The following is a 24,433-nucleotide window of genomic DNA, read 5'->3' on the forward strand; positions in this document are numbered from 1 at the left end:
CAAAATCCATTCGTCTGTCACAGTAATCTGGATGGTATCTATTCCTAATCTTATCTATTCACCCAAGAGTTCTGAAGGAACTCAGATATGAACTTGAAGAACTACTAACTGTGGTATGTAATCTGTCATTTAAATTGGCTTCTGAACCAGGTGACTGGAGGATAGGTAATGTGTTACTTATTTTTTAAAAAAAGGCTCCAGAGGCGATACCAGCAATTATAGGCTGGTAAACCTAGCTTCAAATTGGTTGAAACTATAGTAAAAAACAGAATTATCAGACACACAGATGAACACAATTTGTTAGGGAAGAGTCAACATGGTCTTTGTAAAGGGAAATCATGTCTCACAAATCTGTTAGAATTCTTTGAAGAGGTCAACAAACATGTGGGCAAAGGTGATCCAGTGGATATAGTGTACTTCAACTTTCAGAAAGCCTTTGACAAAGTTTAACACCAAAGGCTCTTAAGCTAAATAAGAAGTTCTGGGATAAGAGGGAAGATCCTGTCATTGATCACTAGCTAGTTAAAAGATAGGAAACAAAGGGTAGGAATAAATGGCCAGTTTATTCTGAAAAATTGAGAGAGGTAAATAGTGATGTCCCTCCAGGGTCTGTACTGGGACCAGTGCTGTTTAACATAGTCATAAATGATCTGGACAAAGGGGATCAACAGTGAGGTAGCAAAATTTTCATGTGGTACAAAACTACTCAAGATAGTTAAGGTGAAAGCAGACTGCGAAGAGTTACCCAGTCACCAAGTTTTGTGAGATCCTTTGTAACAAAATGGCTGATGAAATTCAATGTTGATAATTGCAGATCAATGCAGGTTGGAAAACATAATCCCAGTACAAAATGATGGGGTCTAAATTAGCTGTTACCACTCAAGAAAGAGATCTTGCAGTCATTGTGGATAGTTCTCTGAAAACATCCACTCAGTGTGCAGAGACAGTCAAAAAAGCAAACAATGTTAGGAACTATTAGGAAAGGAATAGAGTGACAGAAAATATCATAATGCCACTCTATAAATCCCTGGTACATCCACCCCTTGAATATAATGTGCAGATTTGGACACCCCATCTCAAAACCGATTAAAATTGGGGGGAAAAATGCATAGAAGGGCAACAAAAGTGATTAGAGGTATGGAGCAGATTCTGTATGAGGAGATATTAAAAAACCTGGGACTGCTCAGCTTAGAAAAGAGAGGACAAAGGGAAGAGATGATAGAGGTGTCACAAGATGGCTGCCCACCCCCAGGGGATCCCCTGGGAAAACACCAGCCTCATATTGTATGGATCACTTGATTGCCTGTTTTGTTCATTTCCTCTGAAGCACTTAGCGTTGGCCACTGTCAGAGGACAGAATACTGGGCTAGATAGACCATTGGTCTGACCCAGTATGGCCATTCTTATGTTATGTTCCTATTTGTAGCCTTGCCTAGAACCTCATTTATCCTCTGTGTTGCTTTAATTGATTCTCCTGTCTCACTGGTTTTATCCTGGTATAACTCCATTGAGTTCAGTGGATTTACACAAAATTTGCATTAGTGTATGTGAAATCAGAATCTGGCTCAGTGAGCACTCTTATTGCCAAACTTCTCTTGATATATTAGTGTTAATTACATGCGATCTGGAAACCCAAAGCTAAGTACAACTTTAATTACTGCCCCTTTATCTTGATTTGTATAAATGAAATAGATTTGTTTTTCTCAAACTACCTTTTAAAAGAGATTTGAGTCAAGAAAAACCATATGTTATGCTGAATATATCAAATGCCAATATACAGTATACTAATCAGAATAACATCTTGATTATACACAGCAGAACTAAGTTAATGTTAAGAGCTGTTTTTGTTCTTTAAACACTATAAAGGATATAATCACACAGGAAGCTTATTCTAGTTACATGCTGCAATCTGGCATTAGTTCCCAATCATTTTTCACTGAGACCCTAAATAACTGCAAGAACTTTCATTAAAATCCACTATTCTGGAGCAGGGGAAGAGCTTGCGGAATAAGTAGTGAATCAATCCAAATAAGAACAGTATCTTTATTCTTATATCATATACTTAATACAAAATTAGGCAAATGTAGACAGCTAACTCATTTAACATGAAGCTGAAACTCCAGCTTCTGTGTGTTGGTGTTAGCAACTGATCATGTGGACCGCCACCAAGAAGTCTTCCTGATCATATTTTTATTTTCCTTTTTATTAGTTATATATCCCTGTAATCCATTTTTGCAATCTCTGACATGAGACATTTGAGCTGTTACAATTCGTTAAAATCAACTTAATATGTCAGGATGTGGGGTCATTCAGCTCTCCACGTAGCCACTGTCACTGGAAATAAAGATATTGTAGTTTGGTTTCTGTGGTGGCTGCATTTCAGTATGATCTGAAGAGCTGCTTAAAGAAAAGGCTTATAACATGCTTTATGATTCTTCTGGATCAAAGATGTTTTAAAATTTTTAAAGCAAGTCATTGTCATGAAGAATTACTTTTGTTACTATAGAAATGGTGTGACAAATTTAGGGGTTATCGAAATACAGCATTTATACAGTTCCATAAGTGTGCTTTAATGAAAATGCCTGCCAAATATCAAGAGCCTGACAAGCTTTCGAGCTACAAAGAGTAGCTGTTTGGATCTGAGCTGAAGAAGAGCTCTGTGTAGCTCGAAAGCTTGTCTCTCACCAACAGAAGTTGGTCCAATAAAAGATATTACCTCACCCACCTTGTCTATGTAATATGCTGGGACTGACTAGGCTACAATTACACTGCATGCCAAATGTCAGTGCATTTCCAAAAGATTCTGCAGGTTTGAGGAATATCAAATCAAGAAAGGCAACCTTGATCTAGATTGGATTAATAGTGGGGAAAGAGAATAATTTAAAAAAATTGGATAGACAATTTCTCTAGTAGAGGTGAAATAGATGACTAACCTGGCTCAGATTGCATCTCTAGAGAACAATTTATAAAGTACAGGACGGGGAGATCTACCTGAAAATATATGGAAACCCTTTCCAACTTATATTGATGGATAAAGAATTAATGTACCTATCCTGTATGAAAATATGTAATTCTCTTTTGTAAGATGTCTTCACCATAAAAATAACTTCCATTTTCATCTCATTTATTTTTGTTCTTAGTCTTGTTTTGTATGGTTTAATTGTTCTTGGGGTGGATTTAAATTTGTTAATAATTGGGTGATTAGGCAATGAACTACTTCAGTTATAAGGATTATGGGCTTGATCGAAAACCTGTTGGAGACCATAACTAATTTCAGTGGACTTTGTATTCGGCCTTCTGGCTTTTGTTCAGCAAAATACTTAAGGCTTGATTCTACAAGGTGTTTAGCATTATTGTCTCAATCCAGCAGAACACCTAAAGCACATGATTAACCCTAAGCACATGACTAGTCCAATTGACTTCAGTTAGACCAGTGATGTTCTTAAAATTGATTGCCAGGGGACTAGAGACTAAACGTGTTTTATACGCATGTGTGTAAAAGCTTTTTCAGATTGGGACCTATATGTAGTTCTCTTAGTTCTGTATTCTGTAAAATATTGTATTTTTAAAATGTATTCTGCCCCAAAGTTTTGCTGCATTGCACTACGTTTTGGTTGGAATGGGACAATAAGAGTCTAGTCTGGAAATCACTGATTCCAAAAGGGTCTTACATGGCCTCAAAGAATGACTGGGCCTGTCATTGCCACATGATGAAATTTCTTAAGTGTTAAGACATGAACCACTTCAGAAAAAATACAATGTTGTTGCTTCTTTTGAGGGAGCAGGGGAGTATTTTTGAGGCAAGGCTATTAGTAAATCTGGACAAAAAGCCCCCAAATGTTCTTCATGAACATTCACAGGAATTTAAAAGTAAATTTTTATTTTGGCTTTGCTAGTGCCCTCTGTGTTCATTTTCTGTGAAATCAGCAGGACTATTTCTGTGAATAAATATTATCCACTGAGTGCAAGCATTGCTGAATTAGGCCCCTATATGAGCCTTTCTTCCCATTTGATTCTGGAAAAACTGAAAGCTACTCCAGTAACAGTTGGAACAAGGGCTGGACACTATCATCACCTTCCCACCCTTTTGGACTCATAAGTTCATAACACCTTTAGTGTTATAGATTCCAAACATTTTACTTCAGTCCAGGGTGAGAACCTTTCATACATAGGGACATTCTTTATCTAACCTGTCTGCTTCATGTTCTTCCATTTTGCTTTCCTTACTGTCCTGTGTTCTGCTGCACTGTTGTGTAGCCTTTATTGATATGACTGCCATCATGCTTTCAGCAAAGGCAAGTGGGTGCTGCACACTGTCAAATTTTTGTGGTGTGCAGTCCATTACTTTTCTCAGGGAAAGGTCTTAATAGCAGGCCTGCTCCTGCTAATGAGGCCACTGTTATGAAGTAAGATGGAGGGACTTATTGTCCTTTACACCAAGGCCTTATTTAAACTTCCAGAGAGGTATAAAAGGATCTTAGTGTAAATGAAATTTAGGTCCAGACTCTGGACTGAAAGTTTTAAAGTCTGGGGGGTATGTTTTCCATTTCCTCCTCATGTTTGGATTTATGCTATTTATGATCTACCACTTTACTTTGTAAGCTCCCCATGGCTCTGTCCTGTGTTTGACCCAGAGAACAGCCTTGGAATTGTGAGAGCACAAGGGAGTGATATTTTGATTTGTAAATGGTAGCCCATAAAGAGTTATCGGTTTTCTCTATTTTGCATTCATTACTAAAGAACACATTATGCTGCACACCCCACTGAGTCTTAAAAACTAGATCTTATTATTACAGATCTTACCACAACTAATTTTAGCCTCAACTTCTGCAGTTAGTGGATATATTTTTTTCATTTGTAAACCCCTGCAGTTATATTTCACACAAGGGTATTCCCTTCCCTCTTCACCAAATGATGGCCTCTAAACTATAAAGCTGTATTTATGAATACATTATGTCCTATTTACCTTACTATATGAAAAGCTACGTGCAGTGGTAGTGAGATAACTTTCATGTTCTCACTAGACATAACTTTGCAACCTTAACTTTTTTTTAATGCCGTTTTGTATGTAAAGCACTCAAAAAATTAGGAAATGTCAGAATTAAGGTTGCTTGTGCAGCTACCAGCTCCATCTCTAATGACAAAATAATAAATGTCAGATAACTCCAGGTAATCAAAGCAATATGTATATTAATTTTGTCACCAGTGCCCACTTATATATTGGAAGAGTCAAATGTTGATGAATGGAGCCATAGAAGGAAGGGGGTGAACTTTGCATAATTTCCAATTGTTTCTGCAGTTATTGTCATGCAATAGCATTAATGCTGTGCCTTTTTAAATCTCTGGTTTAGTTTACTGGGGTACTAACAATGCAACATCATGTCTTTTTTAATTAGAGACTAAATGTAATTTAATTTGACTTTGAATCTGTGAACTGAAGAAAACTAGAAGAATTTCCAAAGTGATGCTGAAGACTACAGGCACTTTCACTGAACAGTCTGGGAACAGCTAGAAGTAGTTCATCAAATTAACTTTCTCAAAGCCTGATAATCAGAACTTGCCTTAGAATTTTTATGTAAGTCTGAGAATGGAGCACCCCAGCTTACCAGTTACACCTCAGATCACTGCTGAGCTTGACACGTAGCACTTAGATAACTTTTCCTTGTTTTCACTATAAACATAATTTAACAAAGTATAGCGATTCTAGTGATAGCAAGTAGAAGTATTGGAAGAGCGGAGAGGGTCCAGAGCTACAGGAGGGGCATCTTCTCCTTCCCCCACCAGCCAGCCACTGGAACCTGCCCTGCAAGACACCACCTACGTCTGGGGTAGCAGACATAGCCTTTAATACCAGTGCAGCTGGGAGCTCTGATACCAACCAGCTGAAACATATATAAACTCTCCCTCCACGGTTTTCCCACTTCCTTGCAGTTATGGACAACAAATGGACCTTGAAATGTACCTTAGACCCTAATTAGCCTGTACCTCTTGTGATCAGGGGCCATCCTGGCTGCTCAGCACACAAATTGGCTCATTTAAAAGCAGCCAGCTGGGAGAAAGCTTGCAGCAGCCCTAATACCACCTGTAGCAGCCTATATGGCACCCACAACTGTGAATGGGAAACCCCCACCTCCTGAACCATAAACTGGGGGGCAGACCAGTCACCTGATTCATGGGCCCCAAAAGCTAGCACTGTAATAGGGACCATTAATAACCTGTGAGCTGTAGGAAAAATCATAGTGGCAAATGTTCAGCCCTAGGAACAGCTTTAAAATAGAAATCAATCTTACATTTATAGGTCCTCAAAATAAAGGAAGCCTGAAACCAACTTTTATGAGCTCCAAAAAACCAGATAATTGTACAACATGAACACACTAAGTGGAAGGATGTAAATCTTTCCTGTTTCAACTATAATTTCTTGCTCCTCCTTGGATGCTGTAGTGCAACATGATTCTTAATTACATTGAGCTGCTTGCTACTACTATATCTGTTGGCACTGATATATGGAAGATGAGAGATAGCTAGTTGGCTCATTTTCAAAGCTACTTTATCACCTCATAAAAGAATGCACAGCATGTTGCCCTGTGTTTTTCTACGGAGTGAAGTAAGAGTAGCTTTTTATACATTACTTTTAACTTTTTAAAAACTACAGTCTCTTCTGAATAGAATTATGCGGTAGCACAAAAAGAAATATGCAATGCTTGAACATTAGCAATAGTAGACTCCCTACATTGCTGTGATGGCCTACCCCAGCAAGGCTCAACATCCCCAGTCCCTTAAAGAAATCGGGGGGAAAAATCCACACAACGATATGACATTCCACTGCATTAAAAGACTTGAGCTGTGGATTATTAAAATTCTTTAATGTTGCTGACAGATGTGTTACTAAAGTAGAATGAGCCAGTCAGAGACTGTGGTGTTTGAAAATTTGGCTATGAAATACAAAGTGGGGAATAACAGGCTAGGCAGCGGTACTGCAGAAAAGGATCTGGGGGTTATAGTGGATCACAAATTGAATGTGAGTCAGCAATTTTGCTGTTGCGAAAAATATAAGCATCATTCTGGAATATACTAACTGGAGTGTCATAGGTAAGACGCGGGAGCTAATTGTTCCACTCTACACTGCATGGTTGAGGCCTCAGTTGGAATTTTGTATCCAGTCCTAGGCACCATGCTTTAAGAATTGTGCAAACAAATTGGAGAAAGTCCAGAGGAGAGCAACAAAAATAAGAGGTTTAGAAAACCTGACCCATCAGGAAAGGTTGAAAGAAACGGGCATGTTTCGTTCAGAGAAGACCAAATGGGGGATATAACAGACTTCAACTATGTAAAAGGTTGTTCTAAAGAGGATGGTGATCCATTGCCTTCCGTGTTCACCAAGGGTAGCACAAGAAATAATTGGCTTAATTTGCAGGAAGGGAAATTCAGGTCTGATATTAGGAAAAACTTTCTAACTACAAGGACAGTTAAACACTGGAACAGGTTATCCAAGGCGTCTATAGAATCCCTGTGTTTAAGAATAGGTTAGACAGACAACTTTGCGGCACGGCATAGGCATACTTCATCCTGCCAGTTCTACATTTCTAAGATTCTGTGAATATTCCTATTGTATTTGCTGGCAAAACTATTTTCATGTTTTTTAAAAAATGGCACCCGCACTCACACTCACAAAATAGGTAACTGTGAGTTCAAATACTACCTTGCCTGTACTATTGCTCATTTTGACTAGGTTGTGTTAGTCTGACTTTAGTGGCACTTGTGTAAATATGTGGATAGCACAATGAGAATTGTTGCACAATCTGAACCTTTGTATGCAAAAATCTATATCTGCCAAATTTTGTTGGTGCAGTTAGGGAAGGCTGTTTGAAAACGTGACCATAATGTACTCATGGAAAACTTTTAAATCCATGTCAGCGTTACTACTGATTACTGATCTGCTTAGAATTCCAGCAATGTGCGTACTACAGACGTGTCATATGCACTGTGTGGATAGAAAACTGCCCTGCTAGAACATTTATGCTACATGGCCCCTACATAAATAACAAGCTATAGGATTTATGTTGTACAGTGCCTAGCACAATTGTATTGCACGTTACTGCGATACAAATAATAAATAACAATAACATGGGATGGCTAAAAGCAAACACTAAAAAACTGTGACCGATCTGAGCCAGCCCCTTGTATCTGTCTTAAACTATGCCCAGTCCAATTGTATTGACGTCAATTGAAAGACTCCCACTGATATTAAAATGCAAGTTAGATCAGGACCTAAGAAAACACTGCTAGAGTGTGATCATGCAGTTTCAGTAATAATTGCCTTGCACTTCTGAAATTAAAATGAACTTTTAAACAGAAGCTAATACTTCTGAGGTACGTGCAATGTGTTCATTCTTAAAATACACTGGACAAAATTCTGTTCCCGTTTATCAGTGGAAGTTGTTGTTGTAATAGGCAACACTAAAAATATTTGAGGTTCACTTCAGATACCTACAGTATATCCAAATATATTTTCTCTGTAAATCTCTCAAATCAGAGTAATGGTATTGCTGGTACTTCCAGGGGTGGACCAGATGGAAAAACTCATAATAGTTGGGAGTATTTGCTCCCAGGAAGTACCGAGGGGTGTATGTGTGTTTCACTTCATTTGAACCTGATTTGTGTGTGTGTGTCTCTCTCTCTACACACATCAGATTCATTTTGCATTTTAGTCAGAGGCTTGAGCCTATATTCCTTTTGTTATCTGAACTGGTTCACATATCCACAGATTGTAGCATAGTCCAAAACGAAGTACTTCACTGTAAAGTACTGGATCTGGTTATAATGGTGAAAGAGTAATAGTAATGAGCAGCATGTGATGTCAGGTGATAATATTGAAATGTTGCAAAGAGCTCAAGGAAAGGGGTGGGAGGGCTACTGAAAAAAGGATCTTTTAAATGGAAGCTTCCATTTTGATACTGTGTAGGAAGTTGTATGAAACACACCACCACAAGTTAACAAAAAACCCTTAAAAGTATAGTTAACTACAGAACTGCTCTCCTGGGTCCTACAAGAATGTACATATGAGAGTGTGAAAATAAAGATTTGTGATTTCAGGAATCTGAGCTTTGAAAAATCAAAAGAAAAACTAATTTTAGACATAGTGCCCCAAAGTATTGTTTAATTTTACCTGAATTGCAGCTTCAAAAAAATTCTTGAAAAAAGTTAAATTTGTTCACCAAAAAAGGAAAAATATAGAGGCCTGAAATATAAACTGGGTCTGTTACTAACTTATAGCAGGAATACTGGACAATAAAGTACAACGTAAGAAATAAGTTAGAAATATTGCTATATGATATGAACCTAGTAAGACACTGACTGCCGTCTTAAATAAAAATGTAAGAACAAATATATCTAGATCTATGTAAATATTATATGTACATATAAGGGCATAGTTAAAAATATTTGGTCAAAACATCTGACATGTTTTCAGTTGAAATCAATGGGATTAAAATTAAATGTGTGCATAAGTGTTTCTAGGACTGTGACTTTAGATGGAGCAGTTATTTGAATACTATGATGAGTGTGTTACACCTCATTATGGCTAATCATTTCCAGAAGTAGTAGTTGCACTGGGAGATAGATCATATCAGTGAGTTGGGGAGTTCAGAAATATTCAGCACTGGAACTGAGTAGCTAAGTGCCCCTACATGTCTGTCTTAAACCAACTCTGTTATGGCAGTTGAATGTTCTAAAATAATGGCTAAGGGGCCTTTTTTGTAGAGTTATGTCAAATAAGAGAAGTACTACTATGTAATAAACATGTAGTGAAGCAGTAGAGTTTCATAAAGATAATCTAATACCATATTAATGTATTGTGTTTATATTTGTATTGTTTATTCATGTGGAACTGAATTATTAATCTTGCTTTGTTTTTCTTTGTCCCTGTTTAAATTGTACATTTATTAATTCCAAACTGCCTAGCTCTGAGATACAGACAAAATGTTATTTAGAACTTTGAGTATTCCAACTTCTCATTTAAGAAGTGTCAGCAATCTTTCATATCCGAGTCTGAAAATAAATGTTTGACTCTGGACTGAAAATGGGAATAGAAGACCTGGGGGAAATCAAGCATTAAAATCATGGTATAGATACAGTTTAAAGACCTGTCTGAGAGAACTAATGATTTGTAGGGAATTCAAATCTTGTTTGCAGCATAATTGGGGTTGTCTTGTTCAAGCAGTGCCTGGCTGATGTTCCATTTTCAGAAATGAAAGTGAAACTTGCAGGTCATTGCATCTCTCTGAGAGGCTTGATGATAGTCTATTTATACTCATCTACTGTGCGGCAGCTGCTAAATGCTCACTAATATATTGCAATGCTTGGTTTTTACCCAGGAGACTTAATTGGAGACTCTGCTGTATTCTCAGGGAAGAATCTCTTCTCTGTTAGCAGCCTTTTTCTCCCATTCTTCGTTCTTCTTTCCTCTCTTTTATGAGGCATTTATGTCATTCAGTGCATGCCCTTTCATATGAAATCCTCATTCATATGATCTATAAGCAATGTAGGATGAATGGCCATAACAGAACTATTATCATCAAGAAAGGTGGCCACTAGGAGTTACAGATATCATTTAATTTTTCTTGTTTTATCTCCTCAAAAAATTACTCCACCTATGAAACATCTTCCTGTGGCCATTCCTTTGTCAGTTTGTCACCCTTCACTTGTTGTATCTTGTCTTAAATATGGTCTGATGTGGGCAGAAGGGTCCTCCTGCATGCCCTGACTTGCGGGAATGGAGCTTTAGACTGTAAGCATCTAGGAGCAGGGATTGTCCATAAATATCTGTTTCTACAGCTAGTTGCCCAAAGCAATAAGAAGCTGAGTTTTATTGGGATCTCTAGGCACTATTGGAATACAAATGATCAATTATTATTATTTAACTAGGTGAGCTCATGACTGATTAGTGTATATACAGGTATAACTGTGTGGTGGCCCCCATCTTGGCTGGCACACTGGTGATTTAAGCAGGGACCTCCAGAGCTAAAAGCATGAGCTGCCACAGCTTGGGCTAAAGAGCCAAAGGTACTTAGCTGGGACAGTGACAGATTCGTTTCCTCTTTGAATGAGGCACAGAGTGGGACCTGTAACACACTCACCAGTGAGTTCAGCTAATCTGAATGTCACTGCTGAAGATACATATGGTTCTCATACGCATTATGATTTTAAAGGACTGAAATGATGGCTAGTTCTATACACAAAGAGTGGAAGGCAAATCCATTACCTATTTTCAAAAAGAAAATTTTAGAAGGTTTTCTCGAAGAAATCCTCTTAAGCATAACGCACCTGATAAGCTGATTTTCAGCAGTTAGTTTGATGGAAGGGAATTACAGACGTGAAGTCTGAAGGCAAATGGAAACACATTCTCCACGTGCTCTGTTTAACACATGAAAACCACGTTCTTCAAGCTCTCAGCCATTTCTTTATGGGTGTGTTGGTCTCTCTTTCACAATTGAAGTAGCAGTTTGCCACTAACAGAATACATATCTCTAGATCAGGAAGTCCTAGTATTCCCTGATAGACTTGATACAGTTTTTGTAGCATCCACCCAGCTGTGTTGGAAGTGTTTGACAGGAAGTGTTTCACAGATGTTTGAAGAATGTGACAGGAAACTCATGATGGGTCAAAATAATCAATAAACAAATATTTAATATCTGTTTTTCCTGCTAATATATCTTAAGCTTGATTTTGATAAGTGGAAACATGTTACTTTGTATATATGTATAGAGGTATATTTTACTAGTTTTCAAGCTACTGTATTTGGCTATATAGTCAGAGAATGGAAGTGATATTTGAGCCTTTTATTTTGCACAGATTAAGCCATAGTTAAGATGTTCAGAAATTGATCCCTTTTTTTGACTGTGAAGCAATTTGTGTTACTTGTCAATCCTATCTTATCCACATTTTTAAAAAATGTACCAAATGGATCCAAGATACATTGTGCATTATGTCTTTGTTTTTCAGGTTGACTGAATTATGCTTTTCACTATATTCTCTTGCCATTATTTCCATTGCTGTAAAACAACTATGGGCAAAGTTTGTCATAAGTAGCCAACTCTCTTCCTGGCAAAGTCCCCTCTCCCTTGGAAACCATACAAATCCTAGTAAAATAGATTTTGGTGCTATCTCAACATAAGGAATAACATGATCCTTTGATTTTAGATTTGCATATTTGATACTTTAGATTGTATTTAACTATAACTTTAAAAATGTTCCCCCTACAATGGTGGACTATAAAATACATTGTACAGAACTGGTGAACTTCTGGTGTTGCAAGGCAATAATAAACCAAGTTATATTTGACCATGGTGTCTTCACTGCGGTGTGTCGATGGGAGATGCTCTCCCATCGATTCCCCTTGCACTTCTCATTGAGGTGGAGTACCAGAATTGATACTAGAGCGATCAGCGGTCAATTTATCATGTCTGTATTGTATAGACATAAATTGATCCCCGCTGGATCGATTGCTGACCCTCGATCTGGCCAGTGGTGTAGAAAGCTAAGGAGCAGCCTGAAAGCAGAGTGTGACCCTGGAGAAGCCTAGAGCAAAGTTCTGGATTGACTGTGGTGGTTGACAGAAGCTTGGGCTATAAGCAAAGAAGCTATCCCTTGGTTTTTGGTTTCTCCTCCATTGTAAATAAGATTGCATCAAAGAAAATACCAGACTCCATCACCAATTTCTACTCCTTCCTGGAATATCATCAGGGCTCTGAACTTTGACAAACCACTAGGGTCAAAAGGCATAACAGTACATTGTTCTAAAAATCTACTCTGAAACACTGGAAAGCAATTAAATGTCTAAGTTATGGCTAACATTGACTGGGAAACAGATTTTCTGTTTCATGGGAAATTTTACAACTTTGAAATTTTTTTTCTGTTCCAAAACAAAATGAAAACAAAAAATGTAAAAAATACTTCGACTTGGTTTTTTTCATGTGCTTGCTTTAAGAAATTCCTGTAGTATTGTACTTAGAATTTAGAATATATGATATATCTTGTTCTCCTTCAGAAAACAAATTCCTGAAATGTATACCATCTAAAGTTAATAAGTTAATAAGTCAATAAGTAAAGTCCTTCTTACCTTCTATGACTAACATTATTTACAAGCATGATGCCTGTGACTATCCGCTGTTCTTGCAAATCAGTGTTGCTGGCATCAAAATACCCTTTGGTCTCTTGGCCTCTTCTTTGTAAATTAAGAGAAGGTAATATTACTAAACTCTAGATGTTGTGAGCTGTGTGTTTACCCACAGTTGCCTTCCAGAAAGCTCTAGCGTGGTGGCCATGTAGGAATCTTAGTGTCTATAAAGGAATTTAGTAATTTAAATTAAACTAAATATACGTATTAACAGACATCAAATGAAAGAGGTGAATTTACACTTGAAGACAATTACTCAGAGTGAGGTGGAGGGTACTTGTGAAATTTAACTCCTAGTAATATAAATGTTATTAGTTCTTTAGGAGAAGAACTAAAAACCATTCAAGTCCAGGTACTTCTGCTTCTTAATGTAATCTAATCCATCCAGGTCTTTATTGTGACACTTGTCACTGAAGTATCTGAGCATCTCTCAAAAAGTTAAAAAAAAGACTGGATTAATTTTTCCTTCTTACTTCTCTTGAGGCAGTAGGACAGTGTTTTTCTGCGCAGTCCCCTTTCCTCTCCTACCCCCATTGATGCTCTTTATCATGTAAGATGCTTTTAAAAGTTTAAAAATTTGCTTTTAAATTAATTTAGTTGAAAAGAAAGGTGCCAACGGACAGACCAGGAGCCTGAAGTCCTCTATATACAGAAGAGGTACATCATGAATATCCCTGTATTGCCCTGCTTCCATGATGACCTGGATTGACTGCTTCAAGGAGTCAGAAAGTTGTTGGATTTCCATGTCCATTCAGTCTCAGCCTTTCTAATGAAATTACCAACAATGGTGCTCGCTGGGACCAGTGGTGCTAGTGGTCTTGGGAAGTTAGGAACTGGAATTAGATCATCCACTTGCTTAAGAAAAATACTTTTAAAAATAGGTAAAACTGTCTGAATTGTTTTGTTTCATTTTTAATTGCATTGGAAGGGACTTCTGCTTTCAGAAAGAATGCTTCTGGTGAACTTTAACCACTGAGGGCCAGAGTGGGTAAAAATGTAGATAGGCATGTATTGTTGAATCACAGAAATGTAGGGCTGAAGAGACCTTGAGAAGTCAAGTCTAGTCCCCTGCACTGAGGCAGGATCTAGTAAACCTAAACCATCCCTGACAGGCATTTGTCCGACGTGTTCTCAAAAACCTCCAGTGATGGGGATTCCACAACCTCCTCTGGAAGCCTATTCCAGAGCTTAACTACCCTTAGAAAGCTTTTTCCTAATATCTAACCTAAATCTCCCTTGCTACAAATTAAATCCATTACTTCTTGTGCAACCTTCAGTGGACGTGGAGAACAATTGATCATCATCCTCTTTATAACCGCCCTTAACTTGTTTGAAGACTGTTATCAGGGTCCCCCTCAAACTTCTTGTCTCAAGACTAGATATGGTCAGGTTTTCTAGCCTTTGCTTATAGGTCAGGTTTTCTAAACCTTTATCATTTTCTATTGCTCTCCTCTGGACTGTCTCCAGTTTGTGCACATCTTTCCTAAAGCATGGTACCCAGAATTCGACATAGTACTCCAGCTGAGGCCTCACCATTGCTGAGCAGAGTGGGACAGCTCTCAGATCCTTTTCTGCAGTACTAGCTCCCAGCCAGTTATTTCCAGTTTTGTAGTTGTGCATTTGAATTTTTCCTTCCTAAATGAAGTACTTTACACTTGTCTTTATTGAATTTCATCATGTTGATTTCAGACCAATTCTCTAATTTGCCAAGCTCATTTTGAATTCTAATCCCTCCCCCTGAAAAGTGCTTACAGCCCCTCCCAGGTTGGAATCCGCTGTCAATTTTATAAGCACACTCTCCACTCCATTATCCAAGTCACTAATGAAAATATTGAATAGTACTGGACCCAGGATTGGCCCTATGTTCATCTTTAGGCACATAAATACTTCAGTAAATCTGGCTCTCCATTGTTTATGGCGATTGCCAGATCCTTGGACAGTATTGGAGTGTCATGAAAGTCCCTTTACAGCAGCCAAAAATCTGGCCTCTAGTGAGTTTAAAGAAAGCTCCTGAAAATCAGTGTTTGAAAACTTTTTTTAATATAAAAGTGGTTTTTTTGTGACTGTTCTTCCCGTATTTCTCCACTTCTAAGTTTCAGTCTCTTTGATGTTCAAGCTTCATGTGTCTCTCCTTTCCCTGCCCCACACAACACACTGGGAAGCTTCCCCTGCCAATCATCTTCAGAATAAAATGATTATGTGGTGCCTGTCACTTGGAACATTCTTATGGTTTCAGTAGCGCTCCCTGGCTTTTACATTGTCAACAGCGGGATGTTTTCTGTCAGCTCTGTAGCTCCAGCTGAAGCCTCTTTGTGGTTCCGTGCCAAAGGAGTGTTTCAGTGAGAGGAAGACCTCCTTCAGGACCTCACAGATGAAAGATCCAGGTTCTCAGGCTTAAAAGGAGGCTGCATCTTCCGCCTGATATAACAGTTTATGCAGCTTATTTGCATAAACAAGGTCTGATGCTTTTATATAGACACTTTAGTGAGAAGAAGAATAAAAGAACAATCAAAACAGCTTTTTTCTCTGAACAGATGATGTATGATACTTTATGTCCAGCATTTGTTTTATTATGTTCAGTGCTGGAGACAGAAAGATAAATAATCCAAGGGAAGTGAATTTGTAGTCTCTCTGTATTTGTAATACAGTCTCTTGGAAATAATTGGAAAAAGTAAGACATTAGCATTTTTATCTCTGTAAAAGGACATAAGTGTGTTACTGTTTCTACATGCGTGCACACTTCGTTTCTAAGTACCGTTTTTTGTACATACACTCATTGATCTGTTGCCTGCAATGTTGTTGTAGGCTATATTGGTCCCAGAATATTTAGAGACAAGGTGTTGAGGAAATATAATTTATTGGACCAACTTACGTTGGTGAAAGAGACAAGCTTTTTAGCTTACACAGCTCTTCTTCAGGTTTTGGACAGGTACAAAATGTCACAGTTAAATACAAGGGTGGAGCATATAAGGAATTAACACAAATTGCAAGAGACCATTCAAGATGAAGTGGACACAGGTCAAAGGAGAGTTAGTGAGTTATGGATTGTTGTAATGAGCCATAAATCCACTGTCTCTATAAAGTCCATGATTGTTGGTGACAAGCAGAGCTATGAATTAAAGCACTCAGGCTCGTCTTTTGGAGGTATTGTACAGGTTTCCTTTGTGGATGAGGACTAAGAGGTCAGATATGAAGTGATGATTTTATAAAAAGTATTTGCCCACAGTTGATATGGTGTTCTTGTCTTTTATCACTTTACTGTGAATCTATTTGATAGAATGGTGATTCTCATTTTACCCACGTACTTGATATTAGGGCATTTAATGGATGAGGTCCGTCATGTGTTGTAGTAGGCATGTGTAGGACCCATGGATCGTGAAAGGTGTATCGTAGGAGGTGTTGATCATCGTAGCCGTAGAGATATTTCTGTTCTGTTTAAACAAACCCCCAGCATCATCACTCATCATTAGAAGCAAGCTCCCCACGAGACCAGGACACACCAGCTCAGACCTGCACCACACTCTGCCCTACCAATCAATGCAATACCCGCGGATATATCTCCACTGCTATGGTGTTCAAAAACCCCCACAACACGCTTTTCAAAATGCATGGGTCCTACTCATGCCTATAATAACATGTAGTGTACCTCGTCCAGTGCACTAAATGCCCCAGTAACTATAATGGATGAAACCAGCCAATCACTACACTCTTGAATGAACTCTCACAGAAAAATAAGACAAAAACACCCTTTCACTCAGGGTAAATACTTTTCACAAAATGTAACTGCATATCTGCTCTGTTGCTCTCCACCTGCAGTGTGTCCATTATCTCCTGCAGCAAATATATCTCTGTTCTCAATGGGGTAGGTTCTAAGCTACATCTTCTCAGAGGTTCAACACAATAGGGGTAGCCTAGGAAGAACGGGACAGAAGTGGTTTAATGCCACTTTTGTGCCATATGGGAGCTGTGGGCACTGAAACAGTTGCTGGCATAATTTAGAGCAGCCCCCAGGGCTTCCCCAAGGCTGCCTATGCAGCCCAGAAACCCTATAGCACCGAGCACAATAGGCACAACTCCTTTCTCCGGCCCTGCCCCAATGTCAGGGCATGTATGTGAGCCCTATGCCACTTTACACCAGAAGAATCCTCATCTAGCCAGCTGTGCCATCTTTATACTGTTGGAACAGAGCATGTGGGGCAAAAAAGGGGCCAGAATCTGGTCCAATCGGCCTACTAGCATAGAAGATGTAATTAGATATAGAGCAGTACGTTAATAAAAGCGCTTATGGACCTTGCTAGTTACAAGTTAAAATAAAAGCTGAATGGTAAATAATTCATGCCTGAATACATCCAGGTTTCCAAGAAAATATTTACAAATAATTTAAAATGTCCTGTGACATGTCCACAGGATGGACTATCCTTGTATGCTTTAACAACTCGCATACCCCTTTACTTACTGATTTTTTGAGTGGATCTTATCCACATCTCCCAAACCTAGTTCTTTTGACTTGGTGAAGGCAAAATGTCCATTACCTACCTCTTCTCCCAGTGCTTGCAAGATACTGATGACTCCAGCTGATATGCATGCTTGTAGTACACTAAGAGCATATTCTTGTGTGGATGGGCAAATGGGTCAGGAAATCTGAACCAGCCATGTTAAATGATAAAGCCAAACACACATGAAAAATTCCATCACTGGAGAGCACGGAATAGTGCATATTTGGATTAGCTAATTTTTGTACTTTTTCATCTACCTCTTGGTTTTAGATCATTGCATCCTTACTAAGCAATACTCAGCTCTAAAACTCATTCCAGTCAATACTTCTTCATTGTTTGAGTAACACAGTAATGCCAGACTCCTTAGCAGCACCAACATGCTCAGAAGAGCCAAAAGATGTGGCGGCATTAGGCTTTCACATCAGTCATAGTTATATACATAAATGGTAGTGTGGCTGTGTTGTGGAAAATATGGAGGTTAAGTATGGTTCCTATGCTGTAGGTGGATATTTTAGTTACTTCAACCTATAGCCCCAGTGAACTTGAGTAAAACTTTCAGAATAAGCCAAAATAAAGGAAAATATGTTGGTGATAAGTCATGCTGTATGGCTACTACAGTGTTGTGTATAATTATTCCAAAAAAACATGAAATGTAAGGTAAAATACTACATACCGTAGGCCATAAAGGACAGTTCCATCAGGATGTAGTCGAATCATTCGATTTTTCACTGTAACCCCATGAACATATGACTTCTTGTCATTTTGGAAGTATGTGTCTGGCACCCAGAGCTGGTCAGCTACTCTGTTGTCCAAAGTTAGGTTCAGAGGTATTCCAGAGTAAGACAGCCTTTTATCCCTCCAGGACTGCTGGAAATACATTGTGAGTGTGTAGTCCTGGAAGCAAAAAAGAAAAAAGGTATTTTAGTAGTTGTTTATTTTGCACAATAGTTTATATATCTATAATTTTAGTTTTGATCATTTAAGTTCAATATTTAATTATTGAATACATTTATATTAATATTAATAGCACACTTGAAAGTTTAAGGATCACTGAAACTTTGTAGCAAACGTAGATCTCTATTCAGTAACCACATCTGTGACTCTTGAACTGTATATGTTAATGTTGACCTTCCTTCTGATTACAGCTGGTGAACCTTGCGAAATATCCTTGCAGTTGTTGGAAAGTGGTATCAAGTGGAGTGCCCCAACGGTCGGTCCTGGGGCCGGTTTTGTTCAATATCTTCATAAATGATCTGGAGGATGGTGTGGATTGCACTCTCAGCAAATTTGCGGATGATACTAAACTGGGAGGAGTGGTAGATACGCTGGAGGGCAGGGATAGGATACAGAGGGACCTAGACAAATTGGAGGATTGGGCCAAAAGAAATCTGATGAGGTTCAATAAGGATAAGTGCAGGGTCCTGCACTTAGGATGGAAGAATCCAATGCACCGCTACAGACTAGGGACCGAATGGCTCGGCAGCAGTTCTGCAGAAAAGGACCTACAGGTTACAGTGGACGAGAAGCTGGATATGAGTCAGCAGTGTACCCTTGTTGCCAAGAAGGCCAATGGCATTTTGGGATGTATAAGTAGGGGCATAGCGAGCAGATCGAGGGACGTGATCGTTCCCCTCTATTCGACATTGGTGAGGCCTCATCTGGAGTACTGTGTCCAGTTTTGGGCCCCACACTACAAGAAGGATGTGGATAAATTGGAGAGAGTCCAGCGAAGGGCAACAAAAATGATTAGGGGTCTAGAACACATGAGTTATGAGGAGAGGCTGAGGGAGCTGGGATTGTTTAGCCTGCAGAAGAGAAGAATGAGGGGGGATTTGATAGCTGCTTTCAACTACCTGAAAGGGGGTTCCAAAGAGGATGGCTCTAGACTGTTCTCAATGGTAGCAGATGACAGAACGAGGAGTAATGGTCTCAAGTTGCAGTGGGGGAGGTTTAGATTGGATATAAGGAAAAACTTTTTCACTAAGAGGGTGGTGAAACACTGGAATGCATTACCTAGGGAGGTGATAGAATCTCCTTCCTTAGAGGTTTTTAAGGTCAGGCTTGACAAAGCCCTGGCTGGGATGATTTAACTGGGAATTGGTCCTGCTTCGAGCAGGGGGTTGGACTAGATGACCTTCAGGGGTCCCTTCCAACCCTGATATTCTATGATTCTATGAAACTGCAGTAGGCCTCAGTGTCTCCTCCCACATCAAATAGAGCAGTGGTTCTCAACCAGAGGTACGTGGCGGTAGGCAGAGGTCTTCCAGGGGGTCCATCAACTCATCTAGATATTTGTCTAGTTTTACAACAGGCTATGTAAAAAGCACTAGTGAAGTCAGTACAAACTAAAATTTCATACAGACAATGACTTGTTTATATTTCTCTATATACTATACACTGAAATGTAAGTACAATATTTATATTCCAAATGATTTATTTTATAATTACAGTGGTAAAAATAAGAAAGTACGCAATTTTTTCATTAATAGTGTGCTGAGACACTTTTGTAGTTTTGTGTCTGATTTTGTAAGCAAGTAATTTTGAAGTGAGGTGTAACTTGGGGGTACGCAAGACAAATCAGACTCCTGAAAGGGGTGCAGTAGTCTGGAAAGGTTGAAAGCCACTGAAATAGAATACTTGGCACTCATGCGTTAGGGAGTAACATTAAGGGACTCCAGTCCATAAATCATGTGTTACATGTTTCTTGAGGTTTATCCTCAACCTGAAGAGAGCTGCTTTTGCCTGATTTCAGCCAATAGCCAAGCCCGGCACTTGCAGAGCTCTTGTTGATGTGTTCTCTCACCTTCCTCATTCCACTCTAAAACAATCCAAGAGGGCATGCTGTCCCTACACCCTTTAGCAGATAGTAAATATTTCATCTCAAAGCACAAGATCAGGTACTTTTCCCACAATGTTTATTAAGGCCCACCAATCCCAATTCACCATTTATAGTCATGAATTCACTTTGGTCCTGAGACTTTTCTGGGCCTGAAAACTACAGGCTTGTCTACTCTTAAAACGCTACAAAGACACACATGTAGTGCTTCAGTGTAGATGCTACCTATGGTGATGGGAGGGATTCTCCTATTGTTGTAGATCAGGGATGAGCAAACTATGGCCCGTCGGCCAGATTCGGCCCGCCAGTCGTTTTAAGCCGGTCGTTGGGCTCCCACTGGGGAGTGGGGTCTGGGGCTTTCCCCACTCCAACTGGGGAGCAGGGTCGGGGGCCACTCCACACAGCTCCTGGAAGCTGCGGCATGGCCCCACTCTGGGGCTCCAGCTGGGGGAAGGGTCAGGGGCCATTCCACGCGGCTCCTGGAAACAGCAGCATGGCCCCCTCCAGCTCCTACGCGTTCCAGTGGCCCCCTCTGGCACTCCAGTGGGAACTGTAGGGGTGGTGCTGTGAACGGGACAGCGTGAAGAGCTGCTTGGCCACACCTCCGCATAGGAGCCAGAGGGGGACATGACGCTGCTTCTGGGAGGTGCTTGAGGTAAGCACCAGCCAGAGCCTAACCCCATTCCCCAATCCCCTGCCCCAGCCCTGATCCCCCTCCCATCCTCCAAACCACTCAATCCAGGCCCAGACCACCCTCCTACGCTCCAAACTCCTCAGCCCCAGCCCCAGCCCAGCCTAACCCCGCCTCCCGCACCCCACTCCCCCACCCCAGCCCAGAGTCCCCTCCCGCACCTTGAACTCCTCATTTTTGGCCCCACCCCAGAGCCCGCACCCCCAACCAGAGGCCTTACACTCTCCCGCACCCCAACCCCAATTTTGTGAGTATTCATGGCCCGTCATATAATTTCTATTCCCAGGTGTGGCCCTCAGGCCAAAAAGTTTGCCTACCCCTGGTGTAGGTAATCCACCTCCCCAAGGGGCAGTAGCTAGGTTGGTGGAAGAATTCTTCTATTGACCTTAGCACTGTCTACACAGGGATTTAGGTTGGCTTAACTATGGATTTTTCTTATGGACACCAGGCCAAAGCATCAGCATGAAGGGAATTCATATCTTCTATTTACTACCATATTGTGGCCCCGGGAGACCTCAGCTTGATGTGGAAAGAAAATTGTTTCAAAAGGCTTCTGAAGACCATCTGATTTCCCCCACCTCTGAATCTGCTGATTTTTAAGCGTAGTCAGTTTTTTAAACTAGATTTAAAACTAGATTTAAAAAGAAAATTCAATTTAGAAAAATAAATTAAAGTTGTCCTTTTAAAAAAATAGCCTAGACTGTGCAAACTTGTTTTTCCTTGTTTCCCACCCAATCCAACATTGTGCATTCAAAAGTTCAACTTGAACTCTGATGTTAAGTTCATATTTCTTTAGGAACAACTATGATCACACGAGAGAGCACAGAAAAAAAATTAAGGTATAAAAAGGTGTGGAAAAACAGAGCAGAAAACGAACAGTGTGAAAAATGACAAAGAGAACTGTTGAGGAGGAGAAAAGTCCAACTGGGGCGGGGTGGGGGCAGAGAAATACTTAGAATTTCAAGATCTAGGGTTTCTAATTTTTCCAGCCTATCCTTTAAGTCTAGGTAGCATTCTGATTGTTGTTTGCTCAGAATTGTGACCTTCTGGCAGTATTACAAGACTTAAGATACCAACCTTTCTGAGAATGCAAGATGAATGATTCTGTCTGCACTTATGTATGAGAAGCTAAAACTCCCAGATTTATTTTGTTTAATAAGGCTGTTGGTTCCCAAGATATAGATGTAAAGCATACACTGTGCTTCATAGCAGCATGAATAGTATTAATTCTAACTTGTATGCATGTTAAAGCTTAATTAAATTGCATTTGAGATAATAAAACCGTGACTTAGTCTGCCACTGGTCAACAAATTCTAATTAGTGATTCAGGGCTCAGTATTTCAATGATCATTTTCTTGATGAAGATAGAAACATCCATTTCTTAAATGCCTACATGTTATCCATGCCTCAGTAGGAATAGAAATAACTAGAAGGCTACACTGAACTCCCGCTGATTCTCTTATTACACGCTGTAACAATCAATATATAAAGGTAATTAAAACCAAGAATGCTGATCTTAACAGGATGCTTTGTTCCATATGGAGCAGGCACTTACTGGATTTATCAATCTTCCAGGATTTTCTTTTTCAGATATCCAGTTGATGGTAATTGATCAATATCTCCTTTAGGATATGGGATATGTTTTGCTTGTGAGTTCTCAGTCTGGGGGGAGTCACAACACAAAGAGTTCTGGCGTGGGTATTTTGACTAGAATCATAGAATATCAGGGTTGGAAGGGACCTCAGGAGGTCATCTAGTCCAACCCCCTGCTCAAAGCAGGACCAGTTCCCAACTAAATCATCCCAGCCAGGGCTTTGTCAAGCCTGACCTTAAAAACTTCTAAGAAAGGAGATTCCACCACCTCCATAGGTAACACATTCCAGTGTTTCACCACCCTCCTAGTGAAAAAGTTTTTCCTAATATCCAACCTAAACCTCCCCCACTACAACTTGAGACCATTACTCCTTGTTCTGTCATCCGCTACCACTGAGAACAGTCTAAATCCATCCTCTTTGGAACCCCCTTTCAGTTAGTTGAAAGCAGCTATCAAATCCCCCCTCATTCTTCTCTTCCACAGACTAAACAGTCCCAGTTACCTCAGCCTCTCCTCATAAGTCATGTGTTTCAGTCCCCTAATCATTTTTGTTGCCCTCCGCTGGACTCTTTCCAATTTTTCCACATCCTTCTTGTAGTGTGGGGCCCAAAACTGGACACAGTACTCCAGATGAGGCCTCACCAATGTCGAATAGAGGGGAACGATCATGTCCCTCGATCTGCTGGCAATGCCCCTAATGCCATTGGCCTTGTTGGCAACAAGGGCACACTGTTGACTCATATCCAGCTTCTCATCCACTGTAACCTGTAGGTCCTTTTCTGCAGAACTGCTGCCGAGCCATTCGGTCCCTAGTCTGTAGCGGTGCATGGGATTCTTCCGTCCTAAGTGCAGGACTCTGCACTTGTCCTTGTTGAACCTCATCAGATTTCTTTTGGCCCAATCCTCTAATTTGTCTAGGTCCCTCTGTATCCTATCCCTACCCTCCAGCATGTCTACTTCTCCTCCCAGTTTAGTGTCATCAGCAAACTTGCTGAGGGTGCAATCCACACCGTCCTCCAGATCATTTATGAAGATATTGAACAAAACCGGCCCAAGGACGACCCTTGGGGCACTCCACTTGATACCAGCTGCCAACTAGACATGGAGCCATTGATCACTACCCATTGAGCCCGACAATCTAGCCAGCTTTTTATCCACCTTATAGTCCATTCATCCAGCCCATACTTTTTTAACTTACTGGCAAGAATACTGTGGGAGACCATGTCAAAAGCTTTGCTAAAGTCAAGGAACAACACGACCACTGCTTTTCCCTCATCCACAGAGCCAGTTATCTCGTCATAGAAGGCAATTAGATTAGTCAGGCATGACTTGCCCTTGGTGAATCCATGCTCACTATTCCTGATCACTTTCCTCTCCTCTAAGTGCTTCAGAATTGATTCCTTGAGGACCTGCTCCATGATTTTTCCAGGGACTGAGGTGAGGCTGACTGGCCTGTAGTTCCCAGGATCCTCCTTCTTCCCTTTTTTAAAGATGGGCACTACATTAGCCTTTTTCCAGTCGTCTGGGACTTCCCCCGATCGCCATGAGTTTTCAAAGATAATGGCTCTGCAATCACAGAGCTGTGTGAATGATCAATTTTTTTGGTTCACTGGCCAAACCAAAACATCAAAAATATCCTTCA

General features: G+C 40.0%; 1 protein-coding gene across 1 annotated transcript in view; it reads right to left on the reverse strand.

Annotated features, from left to right (window-relative positions):
- GABRB1 (gamma-aminobutyric acid type A receptor subunit beta1) overlaps window positions 1-24,433 on the reverse strand; it is a 261,371-nt gene that overhangs the window by 90,421 nt on the left and 146,517 nt on the right. Inside the window, exon 4 of the mRNA XM_073342125.1 lies at window positions 18,344-18,564. Coding sequence (XP_073198226.1) covers window positions 18,344-18,564 — 221 coding nt within the window. The remainder of the gene's footprint in view (window positions 1-18,343; window positions 18,565-24,433) is intronic.

Source organism: Lepidochelys kempii, chromosome 4, assembly GCF_965140285.1.
Source record: "Lepidochelys kempii isolate rLepKem1 chromosome 4, rLepKem1.hap1, whole genome shotgun sequence".
Taxonomy (NCBI): Eukaryota; Metazoa; Chordata; order Testudines; family Cheloniidae; genus Lepidochelys; species Lepidochelys kempii.